This window comes from Mustela erminea, chromosome 7 (genome assembly GCF_009829155.1).
Source record: "Mustela erminea isolate mMusErm1 chromosome 7, mMusErm1.Pri, whole genome shotgun sequence".
Lineage (NCBI taxonomy): Eukaryota > Metazoa > Chordata > Mammalia > Carnivora > Mustelidae > Mustela > Mustela erminea.
The window spans coordinates 55,798,111-55,820,942 of NC_045620.1; the positions used below are offsets into that span (position 1 = coordinate 55,798,111).

The 22,832-nt window shown below is 48.0% G+C and overlaps 1 protein-coding gene across 4 annotated transcripts in view; it reads right to left on the reverse strand.

Moving 5' to 3' along the window:
• NCK2 (NCK adaptor protein 2) overlaps positions 1-22,832 on the reverse strand; it is a 154,283-nt gene that overhangs the window by 15,529 nt on the left and 115,922 nt on the right. For all 4 annotated transcript variants that reach the window (XM_032351680.1, XM_032351677.1, XM_032351679.1 and 1 more), the window contains one exon: positions 3,224-3,945. In XM_032351680.1, coding sequence (XP_032207571.1) covers positions 3,224-3,945 — 722 coding nt within the window. The remainder of the gene's footprint in view (positions 1-3,223; positions 3,946-22,832) is intronic.

Here is a 22,832-nt window from a genome sequence, read left to right on the forward strand (position 1 = left end):
GTGGTGACCTCAATCAGAGGAAAGTCCCAGGCCCAAAGATGGTGAGAGAGAAGGGAAGTGAAACAAAGATGTCCCTGCATCCCATCAGAAGCCTTTCCGACCCCGGCAGGACACGATGTTCTGTTAGATTACAGCGGCTATGTCAAAGGCTCACATCGGTCTGGTGGTGGCTCTGAAAGCCAGGCTCATCTCAGAAGTGCCCAAGTGAATAGCAAAGGAGACAAAGGATAAGAGAGCGTTGGGAGACAAGAGAGGCAAAGAGGTAAGGCAGAGGCAGACAGGAGATGGTGGAAAATGAATAAGGAATGATCTGTCCACCTGTCCAACCATAAAGTTCCTCAACAGCCTCAGAGGAGCCAGGTGGGAATAGGAAAAGCAGACCTAGGTCTGCTGTTGGGAAAAATACAGCAGCATGCCTTGGAGACCCCCAGAACATCCCTTTGGCACAAGGCAGGCACCCCAACAGGGAAAATGCCATGTGTGAAGGCAAAAGCCACTAGGACGGGCAGCCCTGCACACCGTCACAGCCCTGCACATTGGGTCATGTGGTCCTCTTCAGCCCGAGCTGGTGCTAGAGAGGGTGCAGGGCTGATGGGGGGTCCTCTCCTGCCTCCATTCTCCTGGAATCACACCATTAGTGTGCCACAGCTCGCTTTTCTAAGACAAAATGCAAAAAATCAGGAGAGTGTCCTATAAAAAGGTTAAAATACAGTTTTAATAATTAACATTTCAGTTATTTAGAAAGTCAGCATATTCTCTCATAATCTGAGACAAACAAGCCACGGGAGCTTATTCAAGTGCTAAGACAGAACCCAGGTGAAGAAAGCTCAGGCATACCTTGGGAATACTCTATAGACCATCGCAAAGAAGAAAATTTCACAAGAAAACAAATCAGATGAATTCTGTGATTTCTGTATGTATGAAAGTTACGTTTACACTATCCTGTAGTCCATTTAGTGTGCGATAGCATTACGTTTAAAAAATAATGCACACGTCTCAACTAAAAAAAACTTCACGGATAATAAACACTAGCCATCACCCTAACTTTCAGTAAGTCAAAAATCTCTGATCACAGATCCCCATAACAAATATAAACATGAGGAAAAAGTATCAAATACTGTGAGAATTATCAAGACGGGACAGGGACACTATGTGAGCAAATGCTGGTGGAAATCGGTGCCAGTCAGACTTGCTCACCACGGGGCTGCTGCAAACCTCCAGTTTGCGAAAAACACACCCGAGCAAAGCGCAGTGAGAAGGGGGAGGCCTGTGTGCCCCCATCCACCAGGATCTGGTCTCTGAGTTCAGACAGTGACCCCCACCGAATATGTGTTTCCTACGGAAATGTAGTAGGAGGTCTGCCCCGAGGCCAGCAGTCAGGAGGGCGCTTTTCTCATCTACCTCGCCCCAAGCCCTAGATAGGAAGAACAGTGAATGAGGCTAAGGTCTCTGCACCGCAGGGCTGCTTTGACCCCTCTCCATTCTTAAAAGTATCTTCAAACTCAAAAATTATTTTTTTTTTGAGGACTTTTTTTTTTTAAAGTAATCTCTACATCCAATGTGGGGCTTGAACATACAACCCCAAGGTCAAGACTCACACGTTTCACCAACTGGACCAGTCAGGTGCCTCTCAAATTCCAAATCTCTAAATCAAGCTTATACTTTCTGACTCAGGATTATAGTTATCCCTTAGGCACTCTGGACCAACCACCTTCTACCATAACTGGTTTTCCAGTGATTCCTCTAAGTTTCTGCTCAAGAGTTAAACGTGCAACACACTTCATCCTCCTAAGCCTCCAGCATGATCTGAAGGCAGCTCTGCGCAGAGCTTACGTCACATGAGAACGATTCGATCTGATGGCTTGCCAGCAACGATAAGCTCTGGCGGCTGGATAAGAAAATCACAGAGTTCAGATTTCAGAGGGAGTTAATATCCAGGCCTGGGGTGCTTGCCTCAGCACATCTAAGGCGGCTGCCAACGCCGTGACCTGCTGACATGGCGAGGGGTCCAGTCGCCACCACCATGATGCTCCTCCTGCCTTGAAGAACACATCGCAGGTGCCTCTCTCTCAGAGAAGGAAAAACATTTCCATGGCCTCGAGTTCCTCGCAGATCCTTCTGCAAGAGTCTTAAATATGCACTGACTGATGGCGCTATCAGCCTTCCCAGAGGACCCCAATTACAGTACAGATTACATATTTCCTAGTGTTGTAGTTTGCATTTTAAAAATTAAACTGAAACCTGCCAGAACCGACACAAAATAATTGCAATGCACTCTATCTACAGCACTCTTGTTTCCGGGGAATCTTATTATATGGAAGGTGCATCTTTAAAGGGATCAACAAAAACGGTTGGGTTGAGTATTTCCACAATGTTTACACATGAAAAGGTTACCTTGCGTGACACTGGCCCTGTTCTTCCAGACAGGCTCAACCTCGTACCCAAAACACAAACCCCAGATCTGTCGACCCACCACTAGAAGAGGATCTGCTATGAGGCAAGCGGCCTCCTACCTCTGATTCAGTTCACACACGCAAACTCTGCTCTCTTAAGCCCTCTCTTCTTCTTTTCAAATCCATTCATAAGTGCTTTAAAAGCTTTCGGGAGATGAACTCCGCGATGCTGCCTGCAGCAGAGATGACCATAGGATTGTATGGTTTCAAAAGGAAAACCAACCAATGCACAAAGGCTGTGTCAGAACCCAGGTGCCCCACCCGCTGAGAGCAGCAGACATGCCTCGGACCCAGAGAGGAAACAAAGTCAACCACCAGGGCTGCGGTCAGCAGGGAGTGGGCTCAAGAACAGAATGGGAAGCCTAGAGAGAAAAACGATGTCTGAGTCTGTAGAACATTAAAGGGGTAATCTCTGTAGAGCAGCCAAACCACCTTCAGGAGCTACAAAGCCACCTTCCTTACCATCCCATCTGCAAGAGTATGTCTGCAGGACAATGACGACCACTGTCCCCAGCTGGGTTCCCATCCCCACGGAAGACATAGTTTATTACAGAGCAGCAACCTTACGTGGGTTTACAGGCAAATTGTATTTCCCGAGCTTAACTGGAGCCCCAGATATGGGGGGGCTCTAGGCTACCTGGAGCTATAGATGTGCTCTGGCTATGGGCCTTATATGGACAGGAAAGGGAGCTGACCAGCGCGGGGCACGATGTACCCATGGAGATGAGTACACTGTAGCCACCAGGCCTCTGCCACCCTGGGGCACTTACCGAAGACTCGCTGTCCCTAATGAGGAAGTCGCCCTCGACGCCCCGCTCGTTGAGGGCGCACTCGGCCTGGTGCCGTGTCACGTTCCCGTAGTACCACTCTCGGCCCGCGAAGCGCCCGCTGCACGCAGGGCCCGCGTAGCTTATCTGCGGCGCGTGCGAGGGATGTAGGGCAGGCCCGTCGCTTAGGACCACTACGTAGTTTTTGGGGACCAGGCCGACCTGCCCCCGGGCGTTTTTGCACTTCCACCACTCAGGGTCGTTCTCGGGCTTCTCAATCACCTCCATGGTCTCCCCCTTCTCAAAATTGAGCTCCTCCTCGGTGACCGAGCTGAAGGGGTACAGTGTCTGCACCACATGCAGGACCCGGGCGCCCTGGCCGTTGCTCATGGAGGCACCTTTCCGCAGGCTCAGGAAGCTGGGAGACTCGGCAGCCGCTTCATCCATCTCCTCTAGGACATAGTTAGAGGGAAACCAGCCAATCTGCCCATTGTAGCTGCCTCGCCACCAGCCATCGCTGCACTTCTCCATGACGGTGACGCGCGACCCCTTCACCAGGGACAGCTCGTCCTCCCGTTCCGCCACATAGGCGAACTTGACAAAGGCCGGGATGTTGAGGTCATAGATGCGGTCGGCGCCGCCCCCATTGGCAGGGTACTCGGCATCCGTGCTGGGCGTCGGGGATGCGTCCCGCGCGCTCGTCTTCCTCTTGGTCTTGCCGAGGCCTGCAGAGACACAGCAAGGGCTCAGTGGGCACGCACGGGGCATCCCTGGTGCTCAGACATGCCTTCCCCAACCCTCTGACACACTGGGGGGGGCAGGAGGTAGACAAAGCCACCGCGGGCACACCCTGCAGCCATAGCCAACAAAGGGAGGTGCAGCTGGAGTGCACCTTTGCAAAAGCTGGGGATTCCTAAGCCTCCCCTCTCTCACTCACTTGGGAAAGATTGTCAGAGTACTAGCAACGCAAAAAGATTACAAAAGAGCAGAGAGCTAGCTTCCTTTGGAAGTATGCTACTTTTTAGAAAATTCCTGTGACCCTCTTAGAGAAAAATAAGGTAGAGTTGCTTAGATAGGATGTCTTTGGCCTTCGTACACACTGGGAAGTTGGACTGATAAGCTCAGACCTGCTAAGTCTAGGACTGGTCAGAGCTGCTTGCCTAGCTCCCACCTCGCCAACCCAACGCCTGTGCCACTTCGGGGACACTTTGGGCCCTCTGAGAGCTGTCTGGCAGTGGACTGGCCCCACTGGGTGCAACCAATACCCTCCTCCTCCTTCTCTCGTCTTCCTGCAATTCTGTCCTTTCAAAACAAGAGACTCGTTTCCCATATGTTGGGATGAACCAATTAGGAAAAAATTAGTTCATCTGTTAAGCCTAAGGCAGAATTTCTCATGTGGTGATTCAAAATCCACTAGTGGATCATAAAACCAATTTAATGGGTTGTGACCGTCTTGTTCGTGTGTGTTGAGTTGTTTGGGTTTTCTTCAAGGAAATAAGAAAATCTCAAAGTGTATCAAGCAGGGTCTGAAGCTTCAGATACATAAGGGAGTGAGTACTGAGTTGCATTGGGAAACTTACTTCCTCCTGTGCAAGGGGAAAACAGTGTGAAAAGCTCTAAGGTAAAAGTGTTTCAGCCCCGGTAGAACATAGAGAATTCTGGAACCTTCTTGAGAAGTGAGCCTAGGGGAGGAAGTTACATCGGCACTCAGAGCCACGGGGCCACTAGCCTCGCAGGGCAGGCAGACTCCCCAGCTTTGCCTGATAGACAGCTGCCCGCCCATCAGCTCCACAACACCTCCTAACTTGTCAAGTGGGGATTTTGATGGTATGGAAACTAACCATTTGCAGATACCCACCCCCACAAATGACACCAAAGCACTTTTATGGGTGGAGCTTGTACCTCTCATTTTCTTCCTTTAAATGGAGTAAAGACAGAATGATCCCTTGTTGAGCAGGCAGGAGTTCAAGAGGAACAGAATGTTGCCTTATGACCACTGTCTACTGTGGGGTGTTGAGCACCGCCTCCTAGACCAGCACCCCCACACCTCAAGGCTCAGCTGCCCCACATTTAGTGCCAGCAGTGGGGTCTGGCCACTATAAGGCCCTTGGATAGCACGCACGAGGTGACAGCCCAGCAACATGAAGGGATCATTCACAAGGCTTTCAGGCAGACATACCAATTTTTTAGTGAATGGCTTCAGCAGACTTTTCTTTCTTTCTTTCTTTCTTTTTTTTTTAAATATACATTTTATTTAAACATGTAGGAAATACGAACGTAAACCAGGTATGAAACCAAGTTATGATTTTAGACTTCCACTTACAAGTTAACTCACTTTACATGAAAACATGAACCTCTAAATCTTCAAATGAATCTTTCATGTGATTTCAAACCTATGTGAGATTCACTAGCTCCAGAATCTAGAAGGCAGACCACTCAAGAAAGTACGCTTCTGTCTAGAAGGCTCAGGCATCAGGGTATTCTGAGCCTCATCAAGGAGTTGGCATGCTAAGGCAGCAATGGCCAGGCAGAGGAAAATTTCTACTGGTAACAAGACTTTAAGAAATAATATTTACAAATAACTTTTTAAAAAAAGATTTATTTGAGAGAGAGTGTGTGTGTGTGTGTGAGGGTAGGGACAGATGGAGAGAATCTTCAAGCAGACTCCCTGCTGAGCACAGAACCCAGTGCGGGGCTCGATCTCATGACCCTGAGATCATGACCTGAGCCGAAACCAAGATGCTTAATCAGATGCTTAATCGGCTGAGCCACCTACGTGCTCTTACAAATAACCTTTTTTTTTTTTTTTAAGATTTTATTTATTTATTTGACAGAGAGATGGCAAGTAGGCAGAGAGGCAGGCAGAGAAAGTGGGGGGGGGAGCAGGCTCCCTGCTGAGCAGAGAGCCCGATAGGGGCTCGATCCCAGGACCCTGAGATCATGACCTGAGCTGAAGGCAGAGGCTTAATCCACTGAGCACCCAGGTGCCCCCACAGATAACTTTCTAATAGACCTTTTCAAATTTGTGAGTAATGAAAGCTACTTGAGAAAACACCTACAGAAGAGCAGGATTTAGAATATTTATTGGCACAGAAAGGTGTCAAGATCAGGAGAAAAGCCAGCATTAGACCTTAGATCTCATGATACATTGTTGAAGCCACCTTATGACCAACTTATGAGCTTGTGACTTTGCTGACTCTTCAAGCAAAAAATAATTACTTTAGCCACTGAGTTTTTACCAGGCACCTTCCTAGACTTTGGGGAGACCAAGAAAAACGAGACAGGCATGTTTCTTACCTGCATGGAGCTTAAATTTATCAAGACTGGAACATTCCGCATAGCAAGCACACCATGGAAAGTTAGACCTGTTTTACAGCTCTAATGTGATCCAGTCTTTGAGGCAACTCTCGAAGGGGAAGGGGGGTATGGAATGCGGCAAAGAAACCGAAAGCCCGGCCCACAGGAGACTCCAAGCAGGCCACTTATTAGCCGTGTGGTCTTGGGTAAGTTACTCAGTGTGTGTCTTCATTCTCTTACCCATAAACTGTGGACAATAGTGGCACCGTATTAGTGGGCTGGGGCTGCCATGACAGGGTACCCCACAGATCGTGGGGCTTAAACAGAAATCTATATTCTCACAGTTCTGGGGGCTAGTGAGACCTCCCTTGTTAGCTGGCAGGTGGCTGCCTTCTTGCTGTGTCTTTCCATGGGCTTCTCTTTGCTGCACGTCTGAGCCCTGATTTCCTCTTCTTACAGGACACCAGTGACATCAGACTTGGATCCACCCTAAAGACCTCGTTTTAACTCAGTGACCTCTTTAAAGGCCCTTTACCAAGTCCGGTCACACACTGACATAACTGGTGGGTCAAGACGCAACATATCAATTCTAGGGGATATAATTCAGCCTCTAATAGGTAATAAATGCAGATTGTAATACAAGGCACATGAAGGACTCTGTGAATAACAATTACTACTCTGAGTGAGGGCCTTGCGTTTCTTTTTTCCCAAACAGGTATTTTACCGGGAGAGGGCCAAAGTCCTCTGAACAGTCTTGGCAACATGTTACCAACACCAGATGGCCACCAAAATAGAAAGCTCGCCTGGCGAGCTTTTGGCACCTGAGAAACATTATCGCTTGGGAGCAAGGTCACAGGCAGTTGCTGAGGCAGGGAAATTCAAGAGACAGATGTCTGGGAATAGGGAGGAAGCTGGCCTTCCCTACATCTACATGATCTGAACACTCAGATCAACAGCCCTGCGACAAAGTGAGCATCCCTCTATTTCTACAGATGGGGAAACTGAGGCTGAGGGGATCAGGGAAATGGCCCAACACGTGCAGCCAGCGAAGTGGTGGGGACTCGTGCACCAACAAAATCCTACTGAACCCGTAAGACCATGTGCTGTAAGACCCTGTACCGCGAGAGCTATGGGAAATGTGTGAGGACTGCCGGCTGTCAGAAGTCTATCCTCACTTTCCAGATCAAGCCTCCAAACCCCATGATAAGTGGTTCCTCTGGTCCTCGGGAAAGGAAATGGCCCGTTGTCTCCAGGTGGAAGCAGGGCTGAGGTTCAGGGAATGAAGATGTGGGGTTAGAAACATATCCCGAGTAAACATGAGGCCAACGGGCCACCGCCATGGGGCAGCTCGGAGATCTCAAAGGCTCAGAGGGAAATCTGTGAATGCAGAGCAGGCAGTGTGGTTCACAGACGTCTCATAGACGGCTGTGCTGCTGTGCCCGCCAGCCCCAACTCAACCCCCCCCACAACCACATGGTGTCCAGGCCCCAAGCAATCTCTCTAATTTAAAGGCAAATCTGTGGGACGCCTAGGTGGCTCAGTTGGTTGGACGACTGCCTTCGGCTCAGGTCATGATCCTGGAGTCCCGGGATCAAGTCCTGCATGGGGCTCCCGGCTCCACGGGGAGTCTGCTTCTCCCTCTGACCTTCTCCGCGCTCATGTTCTCTCTCACTGTCTCTCTCTCAAAAAAATAAATAAGATCTTTAAAAAAAATAAAAAAAAATAAAGGCAAATCTGTTAGGGATTTGGAGGCAGGGTGGGAATTCCACAGTCCCCCCCACCACTTTCTCTGTGGCTATTTTCCCCACACATCTTCTGCTCTGTTTCTTCTTTCACTGAAGTCATACCACCTACTTCTCCCAGTTCTAGCAAAAGCACCTTGAACCCATCAATGTGTGTTTTTGATTTTCTAACAAAGACAATGTGATTTTTTTCTTTCTCCTAGAATGTTACATATTTTCCTAGCAGGCGAGGCAAACCCTCACACTCTTTTGCAATGTCTCAGGCAATCTTTACCTACCGTTAAGTAAACAGTAACTAACCCCACAAGGCAGACCGGAAGTCCTCATTAACCAGTGTTTCTACTCATGCCCTCTCTGTGTGGTATTTTGCAAGAACACACTTTCCCACGGGGACTGCTCCTTTGGCCCAATCATGAATCCCTGGGATAGCCAGACTGCAGACAGGAAGAAGGACCCAAGAGCAGTACCCAGCCGCCCAAGGCCATACCCCTCCCCCTCCCTCACCCCCTTGGGTATGGGACCTGGTACAGGTGGGATACCAGGCAGTTCAGGACTGAAGACAGGGGACCTGAAGTGTGTGTGTGCGGGGGGCGGGGGCCGCGGATACTGGTGTACTTTGGCAAGATCTGACATGACTTCAAATGATGGGCTTTTCTTTCTGTTCTCCTGTTAATCATTAAATCCAACTGCATGGATTTTATTTGGTGCCTGAGTGTTTTGGAGGCTTTGCTGTGCTGTGTTCTGGTGAATCGTATTATGGGTGAGAATATCTAGAACGGGACCGTCAGATAACCGTGATGGCTGGCATGCTGTATTGGGTGATGTCAAGTAACATTTTTTCGCCAAGTAATGGCTTTCTCTACGGCTTGTTCAATAATGTATACACTGCAACACCTTTGCACAGAGGAAAGAACAAAGGAGGAATGGAAATCATTGTGGAAAAAAAAAAAAAGAAAGATGTTTCATGTGACCCGTGCTCAGGAGGGACTGGGATTTTAACTCCCCTATTAGAGATAAGGCTCTCAGAACAACTGGGGTCCCCTCCCCCCAGTCTCCTCCCCCCCACACCCCCGGCAGCTCCAATGTTCTCCCTGCTCCACCAGGGGTCCTGGGCAGGAGGGTGCTGGACAACAGGCTCCACATATGGAGATGGGTAAAAGTCTTGGAGAATCTGAACGCTGTCCCAGGACTGCAGGCTGGACAGAAGTTAGCAGTCAGGCTGGAGAGAAGGGTGTGGACCCAGAAGCACACGGCTGCCTGGGATGGGGGGTTACAGCCGGGAAGGATGTGAACAAGCTCCTCAGCAGAGCCCCTCCCCACAGCTGGTTCCATGAGTTTTCTCTGCATCTAGTAACAGTAATAAAACTACGATTTGAAGGGGCAAACAGGTGAGTTGGTTCCAAACATAAACCACTTTTCAGCTTTCGTGATGATTTTCTTACACCAAGCGCTGGGTCTCTAATCCTGAGTTACATTTTCATTGATGATAATGAGAACATTTTAACTTTTCTTGAATAAAATTACATACATTAAAGGTGGAGTTCTCATAAAAGCTTGAATATGTCATACATTATTAATGTTGCTGATTTTCAAGTCAAAATCGCTTAAATGCTCCTTTGAAGATAGATGTTCTAACAGATGACTTCAAAATATGCTCTAAGTGTCACCTGCCAGCTGGAGCTCTGGAGATTCAACAAAATGTCAAACAAATAGGATAGTTCAAAAGTATATTCAAGTCAATTCATTTAAACATTGGGCATCCAAGATTTAGGAGGTCTATGGTGAAGACATTTTACTTTCATTATTTATTGGATCTGCAACATACACCAGATTTAACTAGAAAGCCTCCTTGTACCTAAAATGCCATTTACAATAAAGTCACTATTTGTGGGCATTTCCCCCTTTAGGATTAGAGCCTATTACAAGAGTCGACTGAAAGTTACAAAGAGCTTTTATTATTAAATGCTAAGGAGATCTGCCAAGGTTTGATTAGGGTACAACATGGCCAAAGTAACTTTTCTTATAAGATCGGAATATATTTAATGTTTGGCTTCTTTTTTTTTTTTTTTTTTAAAGATTTTATTTATTTATTTGACAGAGAAATCACAAGTAGGCGGAGAGTCAGGCAGAGAGAGAGAGAGAAGCAGGCTCCCGCTGAGCAAAGAGCCCGATGCGGGGCTCGATCCCAGGACACTGAGATCATGACCTGAGCCGAAGGCAGCGGCTTAATCCACTGAGCCACCCAGGCGCCCCTAATGTTTGGCTTCTAATAGCTTTTGGTGCTTTTATATGTGCATTTAATTTGCATCTGGTGTTTATGGCTACGTCGAAAGATTAGCTTGTACCAGTGCTGAAATTTATAATCAAAATATTTGCTATAAAAAGGGGAAAAAACCTCTCAAATTTACTAAACTTCCGATGTTTCAAGGAGTGACCCATTAAAATCAATGCAGTGGTCTTCTGTTGCAGTTTTCAACTGTTGAGTATCCTTTATCCCTTCCCTTATTCCATAAGACTCCTCTTCTTGTGGCTTCAGCTGGGCCATCTGCACCCCACCAGGCCATCTGTGGGGGGACCCATGACCCAGATCTGCCACAGTTATGGGCGAGCACCAGCCCTAGCCACCTGGAGTTGCCCACGTTTATAGAAGTCTGAAAAATGAAAGGCTAAGCAGGGATGAGGCCCAGAATGAGAGAAAGAGCCCCTGGGTCCTACCATACTTCCCAATGATGTGAGCCACTGGATTCCCTTTTGAAATTTTCCTCTTCTTTTTGTTCTTTTTTTTTTTTTACCCTGTCTACTTTTGATTTGACTTTGTCACTTTAATAAAAAGTGCAGAAAAAACACAACCGCCCGTCCCTGCGCTTACTCCTCTCAGCCCACCTCCTTCAGTATGCCAAACTGTTGATTCCCACTTAGCAAAGTGCTATATTTCAGTGAGAATGTCAAAAAGAATACAGTCGTAGTTTGGGAGCACCCAGGTTTGGGTATGAGAGTGAGGGCAGGATGGCAGGGGTGTGGACCGCCGTTCCCACCATGTCACAGTTAACGGCTAGGCTGGTGTGCCTGCTTCTAAGGCCCAGAGTATCCTGGGTTGAAAATACTTACTGCAAGAGTCATCATGTGTGACATGGGGGTGGCCACAGACATCAGGCTTAACCAAACCACACCATCGAACCTCAATCTGATGGGGCCTAGGGTATTTGACTTAGGATGGTCCCAAGTGAATCACTGTGGCTGGTATCTTTAGGTATGGCTCGTCAGAGAAACCCCAAAGACAGCTCAAGACGGGGGGAGGCTGTTCAGCCCAGCTTACTTCAGACGAGGCCAAATCTAAGTCAAAGGAGACTCAAGCGTAAATTCCTCATTCAGCTGATTCAGTGAGCATCTGTTCCTTTTGTCACACAGGTCACACGGAGGCTCAAACATGTCGCCAACTGCTGACCACAAAGGAGTTCCAGAGAGGAGAGGCAGCATGGGGGCAGAGGAGACAGGCTGCAGAGGGCTGTGAGCCAGACGTGAAGGAGGCTGTGGGGCCACGCTACAGAGGCCCAGTGGGAGAGTGGGATGTAGGACGAGGCCAGAGGGCTGGGCCGTGCTGGGGCTAAGATGCGTACAGTGAAAGCTGGCAGAACTATGTCGGGCCAAGCAAAAATCTTGTCAACTTAAATCTCAGAATTCTGAGTGTCCCACTGGCAGAAAAAAATTCCACCTTCCCTTGAGACTCATTATTAAGAACCAGATAGACTGAAAGAAGTGGAAACAATAAGTTTCTAACCACTTGTGAGACAAAGGACTAAATGCATCCTTGGCACCTTTTGTATCTCTTTGGGCAATAGTTTTATTTACAAAAAACCCCAGCGTTATCGTCATTGCTGTTGGGTGCCACAGTTCCCATCCACGTGCCTAGTGCGGTTTGACAACAGGGGAGCACCCATCCTTCTGACAGCCAGGCTGGCCTAGAAACAAAGGAGGCTAGAGCAGAAAGCTGGCCAGGGAACTTTCCTCCTCTAGGGGTTTGAATCTAGCTTTCAAAAATGACAACAAAGGTTCTTCCCAAAAGTTTAGTCAGTCTGTATCTCCACGGCCAGACCGCAGACAATATGACCTTGGGAAAAACCATGGGCTTGTGGGCAGGACTCAAGGTCAGCGAGGAACAAGCTTCCTGTGGGCCTTTCCCCCACAGTAAGGCGACGGCTGATCCCAAACTCCTGGTCAGCACTAAGATCTGCAAACACTAAAATAAGGTCACATCACCCCCCACACGCCCCGTCATACTCACCCACCTCGATTTCAGTGCCCACCTCCCCGTGCTGTATTTATCTCCTTGAGAAAGACTGTGTTTCATCCCGTTGTGACCTCAGGGCGCGACAGCCAGTAAATGTTTGCTCAGTTAATAAGCTCTGCTTCCTATCTCACCACCAGGATTCCATAGGCACTGATCGGTCCTTCCGGACTGATCTCACCAATGACACACACCTATGTTGCCAGCAGTGTTAACACATTACTGAGAAGCAGACTTTATCACAATTAGCAAACCTCCAACCCACGAAGGGGTAGGAACATGGGTAGATGGAAGGGGATGGCCCTACCCGAGGCAAACCCCCACTCTGCGGGCAGGGGTTGTCAGCCGAGGGAGGGACAGAGTGACTATTGGCCACCCCTCTGCCCAGGTGGTCGCTCTTCCAATGGGCAGCCTTCCCAGGAGCTAGCTGAGAGACAGGTGCCGGAGCAGAGGGCCCACCATCACGTGGGGCTATGCATCTGGGACTCTGAGCTGGAATTCCCTTCTTTGGGCATCAGAAAGCCTGTTCATGTTTTAGCAGGCAGGCAAAGAACACAGTCGAACATTTAAGCCTGGGGAAAAAAATCTTTTATGGTACAGGATTTTTCTATCTAATGTGAAAGCCGAATGGTAACACAGATGCCAATGAAAAGAATTTTTTTTTACATTTTCATTATAATTTTTAATTAAAAATACATATTTAGTACCCCTCAACACCTACTCCCGACCCACGAGCACAAGCATTTCTGAATATGCAAAGGGGTGTACGAGACATGGCGCGGCTCAGCTAGACAGGCTGCCACGTTACCGAGCGTGTTAATCCACTGGCAGAAACTCAGCACGCACGCAAGTCTATAGGGCCGTACCTGCTAAGTGAAATGAAATATGGTAAATACATGCAAATGAGCAAAGGGACGGCACACTCGTGGGGGCAGACACAGGTGGCCAATGGCTGGCAGAGACAACAAAGCCGAACTGCAGCCTGCGTTCCAAGCCTGGCTCTGCCACCCATGAGCCATGGACCTCAGTGATTCTCTACAGCTCTATCCCTCGGTATCTTCATCGGTAGTACGAGGATATCGGAGGCTCCTGTGGGCTGTTACGAAGGCCCAGTGACAGGGGAGCACACAAAGCGCAGTGTCTAAGACACAGCAAGAGACCAAGTGACAGCCATCACTGTGTTTATTGCTGTTGTTAAAACACCTAAGGTTTTTCCTCTGGTTGAAGGCAAAGGCAGGGGCAAGTGGAGAAGAACACAGGTGGTGTTTTCCCCGGAGCGGTGTGCACATGCCTGTTTTCTTCTCAAAATGCTCCTGGGGGTCAGGCCCTCAACCTTACACCTGCTTTCCAGGTCATCACAAGAGGGAATGCACGATCGATGCAAAACGGGCCTTCGCGCAGGGCGACAAAGGAGCCCTGTTTTCCTAGCAGGGATGAGCAGAAAGGCTCATGAGTTCACCTGCTGCCCTGGACAGGGCAGACACCAGTTACTATGATGCTGGGCTGTCCCCACCCGTGCTCCAAGATGGGGCCTTTGATGTCCCTGGGCTCCTGGCCTCCAGGCCCTCCCTTATCTGTGTGTGGAGCTGCCTGGCTTTGCTGTGAATGAGCCTTGCGACCTTGAGCACATCACTCAGTTTGCCCGATTTTGTAGAAAAGCTTGGACCAGGTCATTTAGAGCCTCATTCTGGCATTTGAGGGTTCCACAGAGAGCCCAAATTCCACTTTTTAAACTTAACTATACACATTAGAATAAAAGAAAAAAAAAAAAAAACCATGGAAGAACTGCGAGGGGTTCAAATGGGTTCAAATGGCCACCAACAGCATTTTTCTTAGCACTTAGGTTAAACATTGTGGATTCAGCTGGGTTAAATTAGCAGCCTGAGAACCATAACCATTTTACTACTAATATTCATGCTCTACTTATAAACACTCCAGTGTTCCACATCAGACCATCCACGGGACTGATCCCCAAAAAACCAAAAATACAAAATCAGGCGAGACTCCCCTGCAAACAGCCGCCTCGGAACAGCCCGCTCTCGGGAAACACGATGGCTCCAGCCTTAAAAACGAAGAGCCGCCCTCCAGGTGGCTTCCCGGCTGCGAGAACCAATGGGCCAACTGGGGGTGTGCGGGGAGTCGGTGAGTTCGCAGCAGAGTGGAGGAGACATGAAGACACGGCAGCAGGCCGCCTGCAGCCCACCAGCTACACTCCAGCCTGGGGAGGGGATCAGGCAGGAGGCTGGCAGAACATTCCAGTGCAGGGGCGCAGCAGGAGGCGGCACCACAAGGAGGCACCCAGGTGGGCCCTGCAGGGATCCAGAGGCTCAGCATCAGGCAGCGCAGCACATGCGAGTAAACAAATACACTCTCCATACCCCATGCCTGCCCCAGGGGACAGACACAAAAATGTAACAGCGAGAAGGAGTGTTGGAGACATATGGAAAGGGTCTAAAAAAGAGAGGGTGCCATATGGGGAAATGCAGTTAGAAACATGGTAAGAGGATTTTACTTCAATTCCTAGGCATTTTTAGTTCACGTTTCTCTGTTCTAAAACTTGAAGCTCCCAACATGAGTAACTCTTTAGTCAAGAAAGGGTGTTCTCTATGTTCTTTAGAAAACCGAAGCAGAAAGTGCTAATTTTAGCAAGCGGCATACAAGACCTAGGTTTCTGGGAAATACTTAACCTGTGTTCTCATCCTTCCTCAGACAAGGGGTAGCGACCAGCCCAAGGGACAGAGCACAGTGCTTCTCGCACACCCACACGTGACTCCACGCCTGCTTCTCCTGGTCTCCTCAGGGTACGGACCCCTCCTCACTTCCCCTTACCTCTCCTGGCTTTTCTCTCATTAGCATTCTTTTTAACAATCTGTCACGTCTCTAATTATCCTCCCACTAATCTGTTGTGAGTTGTTTTACATTTTTGGTTCTAAATACTTGGACACTTAAGATATATAAAAACAAGTCCCAGTGTATTTTGGGTCGTTGGCACCACAATTGCCGTAGAAGCTTCCAGATTATGTGGGCAATACATTTGGCAGGTCAATTCTATTGGGAACGAGCTCCCAAGACAGAATCCTAAAGAATTCCAAAGTATGAGATGTGTAGGTATTCATGTTCATAACAACGGTAGATTATACAACAGACCAGAAAGTAAGCCCACATGCTAACTGGAACTCTGAGAACCTGCACTCCCTGTTTTGTTACTGCGAGAGAATGACAATTGGCTGGATGAGTCCAATGTTCAAAATAGGTGATGGGGACTGAGGCGTGCCCCTGTCATATGAGCACTGGGTGATGGAGGAAAGTGCTGAATCACTGTATTGTACACCTGAAACTAACAGAACACCGTATGCTACCTGAGATTTAAAAAAAAAAAAAAAAAAAAATTAAAAGAAGTTACCTTAGTCTTTCCACATGTTATGTACAAACTTTTCGTGGGAAATGGTTTGGCTTTGCACTTTCTTGAAACAAAGAACAGGTTCCTCAGAGAGTGACATAGCTCCTATAGGAATCAGGTTTAAGTGATCTTCTTACTCTTGAAGAACATTCCACCCAGGAAACAAACTTCTTCTGTGACAGGCGCACCAGAAAGAATCAGCTTCTCCTCTAGCACAGTTGATAAAATATTCAGAACTCGGGGAGTCCCCTGGCCACTGACAGCCAGCAAGTGTACATCAAAACTCATGTGGTCAATCTCCCTTCCGGCATGTGCTGATACCAGCATATGTGCCTTGCAGAAAGAGCGTGATATCTCCTGGACTAACGCTAGCACCATAGCTAGTATTAGTAACAGCAAGAAGTCACCTACAGTACGTGATTCTGATTACATACATGTATAAATACTGAGAAAACAGACGCAGATGATTACAGACCCAGGGATGAGCTCTGGGTGAGGAGATCACAGGTGATTTGTTTTTTCTCATATTTTCCAGGCTTTTAAAAATAAGAATGCCACATTAGATGGTGGTTTTAAAAAGTACCAGCATCTCAGAGATTACAAGACTGAGGAATACCTGTTAGCCGAGACCTGGGTCGTCCCAAGAAACTGTGAGTGGCCAAGATGACTGAAATGTATGTGCCCAGTACGGGCGGTTACAGGTTTGCCACTGGCGAAATGGCTCCCAAAATAAAATAATCAATGTATAGACAAGGAGACACGTTCCCGTGACATTCGGCCTCTAAATCATTGTAATGAACGGCTTTTGCTCACCTCCACAGAAGGAACGGGACAGAATTACTAAGTGACTCCCCTGGGCCAGGGAGAAAACGATGCTCACCGAAGGAGCTGGTACCCTAGCAGAGCAAGAGCGGCAAGAAACCACAAGGGCTGTACGGGCAGGGACCCAGGGAGGGATGGATTTCACTGGCAGCCATTGATTGTGTGTGTATCCCCAACCCTGCCCGATCTGAACCCCCAACTCGAGCAGCTGATCAACAACAGAGGTTGAAGTCGGGCAGACGTGATGTGAATTCCAACCCTGTCCCTTACTGCGTGTTCCCGGGCACATCCCTAACTTCCTGGTGTCCGTGTTTTCACACGGGGAACGAGGGTGTCAGCATACCCCTCTTCGAGTTACTGTGAAAATGAAAACAAAAATCCATGTGGGCACCGAGTATGCTATAAGGCACAACGAGGCACTCAGAGAGAGGGTTAGTACTCTCCGATCACTGGCAGCATGTACATGAAATCCGCTTTGGGGTCCTGGTCTGAATTTTTCAGCGGCATTCGCTTTTGGTTTGACTGTGGGGTGCGGGGGGGGGGGCCCTTCCTGCAGGGAATGTCAGGAGCATGGGGAATGAGGGCTCAGGGAACCCTAAGGCTCTTCTGCCAGGGCACGGCTGTGGTGACCAGGCTCCCAAGGTGACTGGAGGCCTGGGACCATTCCTCAAGACAACAGAAACACTGACAGCCTATGTAAGGTCCCTAACATGCTACTGAAGAAATTCCAGGTCTCCACTGCAGGCCCTGGATACAAATATTTATATAGAAGTCCAAAACTAAAATTCCCTTAAAAATAGGGAGTATGTTATCACAAGCATCTGAATGTTGCCTGAAGCATCCCACTGCACGTTTCCACAGGTGTCCTGCTGTCACTCAAACTCAAACAGGTATTGTCCTCATGGCCCTGTTTCTCTTCCTACTTCTTGAATTCTCTGCTGGACATTCATTCAGGCTTAGAACTCTGTGGAGTCGTCTGTGCTAGCACTTCTCCTAGCTGCTTCACACCCACTCAACTTGAGTCCTAGGGTCTTCCTGTGAAATCCCGTCTGCTGCTGAGCTCAGGACTTAGGACATCACCCCAGGGTGGCCCTGAGGCCTCATTCCCAGCCTCCCACAGACGGCCCCCGTCCAGACCCTTTCTGAGGACCAGGACCACACTGCCTCTCGTACACCCTGATGGACATCTCTGTCCACCACATGGCAACTCTTGGGGGTTCCCTTTCTAAATGGTGCCAGGCCTGGTGTTCAGGGCCGACTGTGTGGGGTACCCAGATCCCTGAGGACACCCCTATGCTCTCCCTCACCCCAGTCCAACTAGCTCCCTGAATGTCCTCCAACACAATTTGGCTTCCAGCCTCCAAATCTTGGCTTTTGTTCTCCCTTCCTCATCTGAAGCCCCATCTGCTCTCCCAAGGGTCCACTCAGCCTGGGTATCCTTCACTGAATGACTTCAATTGTCAAGGATCGCAGGAGACAGTCACCTATCCCATTTTACAGATGATCCTAACCACTATGCATATGGCTCCATGAAGGGTGGGGCAGAGGCCCACACCGCAGTTCCCAATGACACGGATGACACGGCGCCACAGCTTGACTGAGGGCTGCTTATTCGTGCCGGTGTCATTTTCCCAGTTCGCACAAACTTTAGAAAGCCAGGGAATGAACCTTATCCTTTCTTCATATCCCACCAAATGAAATGCCATCTGGCCAAGCTCCCACTTCTGATCCACACATACCCTATGACAGCACGCTGATCCCCACATAATGTTTGCATCTCTATTTCAAAGGCTTTGGTTGTTGTTTTCAAAGGTCGCTCAGCAGGGGATAAAGCAGCTCCAAAGGGATTTCCCAGGAACAGGGCAAGGGAGGGACAGTATAGACTCGGGCTCAGCTCCCACAACCATGGGCTGGGGCACTTGTTACTCACCACTCATTTTTAACTGACCAGCTGCCCTGGTTCAAGGCCACTGAGCACATTTATAAGCATGGCAAAGATCCACAATCCTGTGGTCTCGAAACGAGAATTCCCTCATAGTCCACATAGTCACAGAGGTGGTGAGCCCAGGAGATCACTTCTGACCATCACTCTCCCCATCACTACGTCAACAAAAAAAGCACACAATGAACTGACTCAAAACGGTCCGGGCTCATCCAGCCGGCAGCATGGAGCTAGTGGCAAGGAGAGAATTCTGGATAATTACAGAAAAGTTCTGAATTAAGTACTGTGGGCAACCATTCTGATGAGCGTCGGTTGGACACATCTACACCCGGTATTATTTTTATGTTTTAAGTCCAATGGCAACAGGTGCTCAGTGATAATGCAATCTCTGAAAGGCTGGTGCCAAATTTAGGGTAAGTAGATGTCTAGACAAATCGGAGGGGGGTGTGGGGAAAGCTCAAGTTTTATCTCCTCTGCTACAAGCCAACTTTTGAGCCTGGGGGGTGGTCCCTAAACCACTCACATCTATCTGTCCATTCATTTTAATGTAAAGTTACAATAATGGCACAGCAGAAATATCATCTTCCCTCAGCCCTCTGAGAGCCCCTCCTGTCTACACGATGTTCCAGCAAACCTAAATGCTCAGTGTATATTTCTACAAATAAGGACATTCTCCTCCACAACCACAATATAACCACCAAATGAGGAAGTTAATGTCAATACATTATTATTGCCCAATTCTCTGATCCCATTCAAGTTTTGCTAGTAAGTTTTTTGCCTCTAAAATAAAGGACTGGATATCAATAAAATTTCCTCTAATATTCTAACTGCCTGTCTTGGCAATGGAATTCTATCACAATGCCCACTCACTAAACCTGGGATTTCAACTTGGATTTGGATTCAATCTTGAGTTGAAATCCCATCTCTGCCCCAGGACCAGCAGTAGTATGCTCCTGGGGAAGTCACTTCGCTACCTCAAGTCAATCCCAGTCAATCTAAGAGCCTTGTGAATTTCACCCATGGGAACTACCCTCTCCCTGTCTGAAAGTATTAGCTCAAAAGGGTCCAAGGGCTATTTTATAGTTAGTTAGCATCAGAGAGCCTCCCTCTGCTCCCAGGTCTGGCCTGGAATCCCGCGCTTGAAATCGAGTTTGGCCTGAAATCAGAGGTGGGAGTCTGGGTGCTAATCACTGGTATGGTGCTAACTGACCCAGGTATGGTCACATTGGGACAAATGTTAAGGGAACAACTGTGGGGAGTGGGTCACTTCTAGCTCCACACTCCCAGGAAAGTGGTCAGCAATGAGCACGTGTGCCTTGGAACAAACCCTCCCGAGGAGGTTGCTGGTAGCTTCTAGATCATTTTGGGTAACCCAAGGCAGCATGGGGACTTAAGTGAACCACTGAGAACAGAGTTAACCTTTGGGGCTTTGCTGGGTCCCAGCTGCTGCCATGAAGTTTTAACAAAAACCGTTCTTCAGTAGTCTGAGGGAAAATGTTTGAAAAATACCTCCCTGGAAGCAGCTTCCCTATCTCAAAAGATGTAGCATGGTGCTTTAAAACACCTAACCCGCATGATTTAATAAGCGAGGCAGCAATGTCAAGGCCAGACTGTAGACCAGCAATGCTCCTCACCACGGAGCAAAGAGCTGCATGGTTTGAGCCCTTCAGAATATCAAGTGGGCTCGGCCAAGCAGAAAGGGTTCTTAACAATTGCTTCTTGTTATCTGCGGAAAAGTTCTCTTTGACTATTCATGGTCAAAAGTTGAATATGAGAGGGGATCCGGTATCTAAATGTTTTGCTCATGTGCAAATAAGAGCTCATAGTGTTTTAGTCAATTATAAATTATTAAAGGAAAAGAAAGAATGTTAATCCTTTCCTAACAGAGATCTTTTTGTCAAAGGTACTGCTTTTTAGAAAGTTAACCTAATGAACTATTGCATGTGATTAAATTGAATTTTCCACTGACCTCAACAGAGCAACTGAGTGTAAGAAAGCAGGAGGGAACTCCACAGAGTTCCAGTTCTCTGCAGCAGAGATGTAAACACATTTATAACACCATGACTTTGCTGAGGAGTCCAGTGCTATTTTGTTCCAAACCAGGCACCTGCCAGGGAAACCTTTACTCTGGGGCCTGAGGCATCAGGTGGATTTCCATAGCATAAAAAAATCACAAAGGTGGATGACACCACGAGGAACTACTAGAAGGTTGACACAATGCCAGGTAGTTTTCCACATAATTTTCACTCCTTCTAATACGCCCTGGAGAGAATTTTTGCCAGCTGCATCACCAACTAAAATCACACTGTAACTGTGACAGCATGCTGGTGACAATACTTTAAGCAGAGAGCCACAGACATTTGGCTCTAATCTTTTTAGCCATGGGGACGAGTGGGAAGCAGGATGGGCCTCGGGTTTTCTCACCTTCCTTGTTGACAATGATGCTGTGGCAGGCCCGGCTGTGGGGAATTAAGAAGTCCCTCCACTGTGGGGATTTCTTGTCGGGGAGCCTCCCTTCCCTTTGGTGCTGCTCAAGAGGGCAGTGGCAAACTCAGGCCGGAATACTAACGTCTCTCTTGGTGCAACGAAAGCAAGATTTCGGGCCAGCATGGTGAACACAAAATAAAGATACACAAAAATGGGTGGGGGGAGCATCCCTCCACAGATGCTGATGTTGGAAATATAATTTTGTGTTTTTACAACATGTAATGCTTAGCACAAATGTGTCCAAGCAGATGCGCGCCTGAACTGTGACTGAGGCCTGGTGGGGAGCTGTCACCTTCCAGGAGAGGAGCATGCGTTCCTCAGGCAGCTCTCGAGAGCCAAGGGGAAAAAGTTAAAGAAGAGCAAACTCCGATTCTATTTAAGGGAGAGCTTTCGAGCAATCTGTGTTCTCCAAAAATGGAACTGGCTGACTGTCGAGGTAGAAGTGTTCTGGCAGAGCTGGTGGCCATCTGTCAGGGGCGGGGCAGTGGCCCAGCACCCAGCACCCAGCACCCAGCTCCAGGAGGGGCTGGTGGAGTGAGGCTCCTCATGCTGAGAGACCAGAGTTCCCCCAGCACCTAGTACCCAACACCCTGCTCCAGGAGGGGCTGCTGGAGTGAGCTCCTCTATGCCAAGAGCCCACAGTTTCCCAGCACACCAACTGGATTACAGCTCGAGAAAAAGTAGACACAGAGTGAGACATCTAGTTAATGGTTTCAATTTGAGGCTTTTTCTTTTCTCCTTCTTCCAAGTGAAAGGAAAAAAAAAATTACAAGGTATTCCAAGGAATTTCTAGATAGGTCAGAATGCTTGCTTTCCCTCCAATTATCTCATTCAATTTCTCAGTATTTCATTCTTTACTATAATACCAAGAAAAATTTTTAAAAATGGATTAGAAAGAAAACAAAACAAGTCAAGGATGTTTAACAGCTCCCAAAGAAGGTACGTTGGTGGGCGAGAGGATGAAATTGGAAAAAATAAATAAAATTAAGCTCAGGTATTTATCTGTTCATGCTAACTACATTTCCACCAGTTAATGAAGAGTTATAGGTAAAGGACAACAATGTTTCTTTCAAGTGACCTGCCTGGGGAAAAAAAATTACAGGGGCATCAGGTTAATGGAAAAAGAATCAGACTGCTCATGCAAAATGAAATTTCTACATCAGCCTCAGACTCTGTGATAGCTGGCGTGATTCACACTCAGGCCTGTGTCTCATTTCTCTTTCTGCGTCACAAAAATAACCTAAGCCCTAACACAAAAACACTACCCAATAAATGAAGTCTTTCAGTGGATCCGAAGAGAGACTGAGCAGACTCCCCAAGACTGCATGAAATTTTAGACGAGTATTTCCCAACACCCACTACACTCGGTGTATCGTTTTCTTTCTAGTTTTCCCACCTGCTCCCTTCCCACCTCACAGGAAACAAATCCTCCTGTTACAAAGAAAAAGGGAAAAGTCAAGTAAATGTAACACAGGTAATAATACTGACTTATTTCATAGCAAACTCTTAAGTGATGACCAGCAGCCTCAGGTACGACCTGCATTAGACTCATACAAGGAGTAAATACTAACTTCTATAAATGGCGGTGGGGCTCATCATTCTTCGGTGAGGCCCTCAGTTACTGCCACACGTCATCT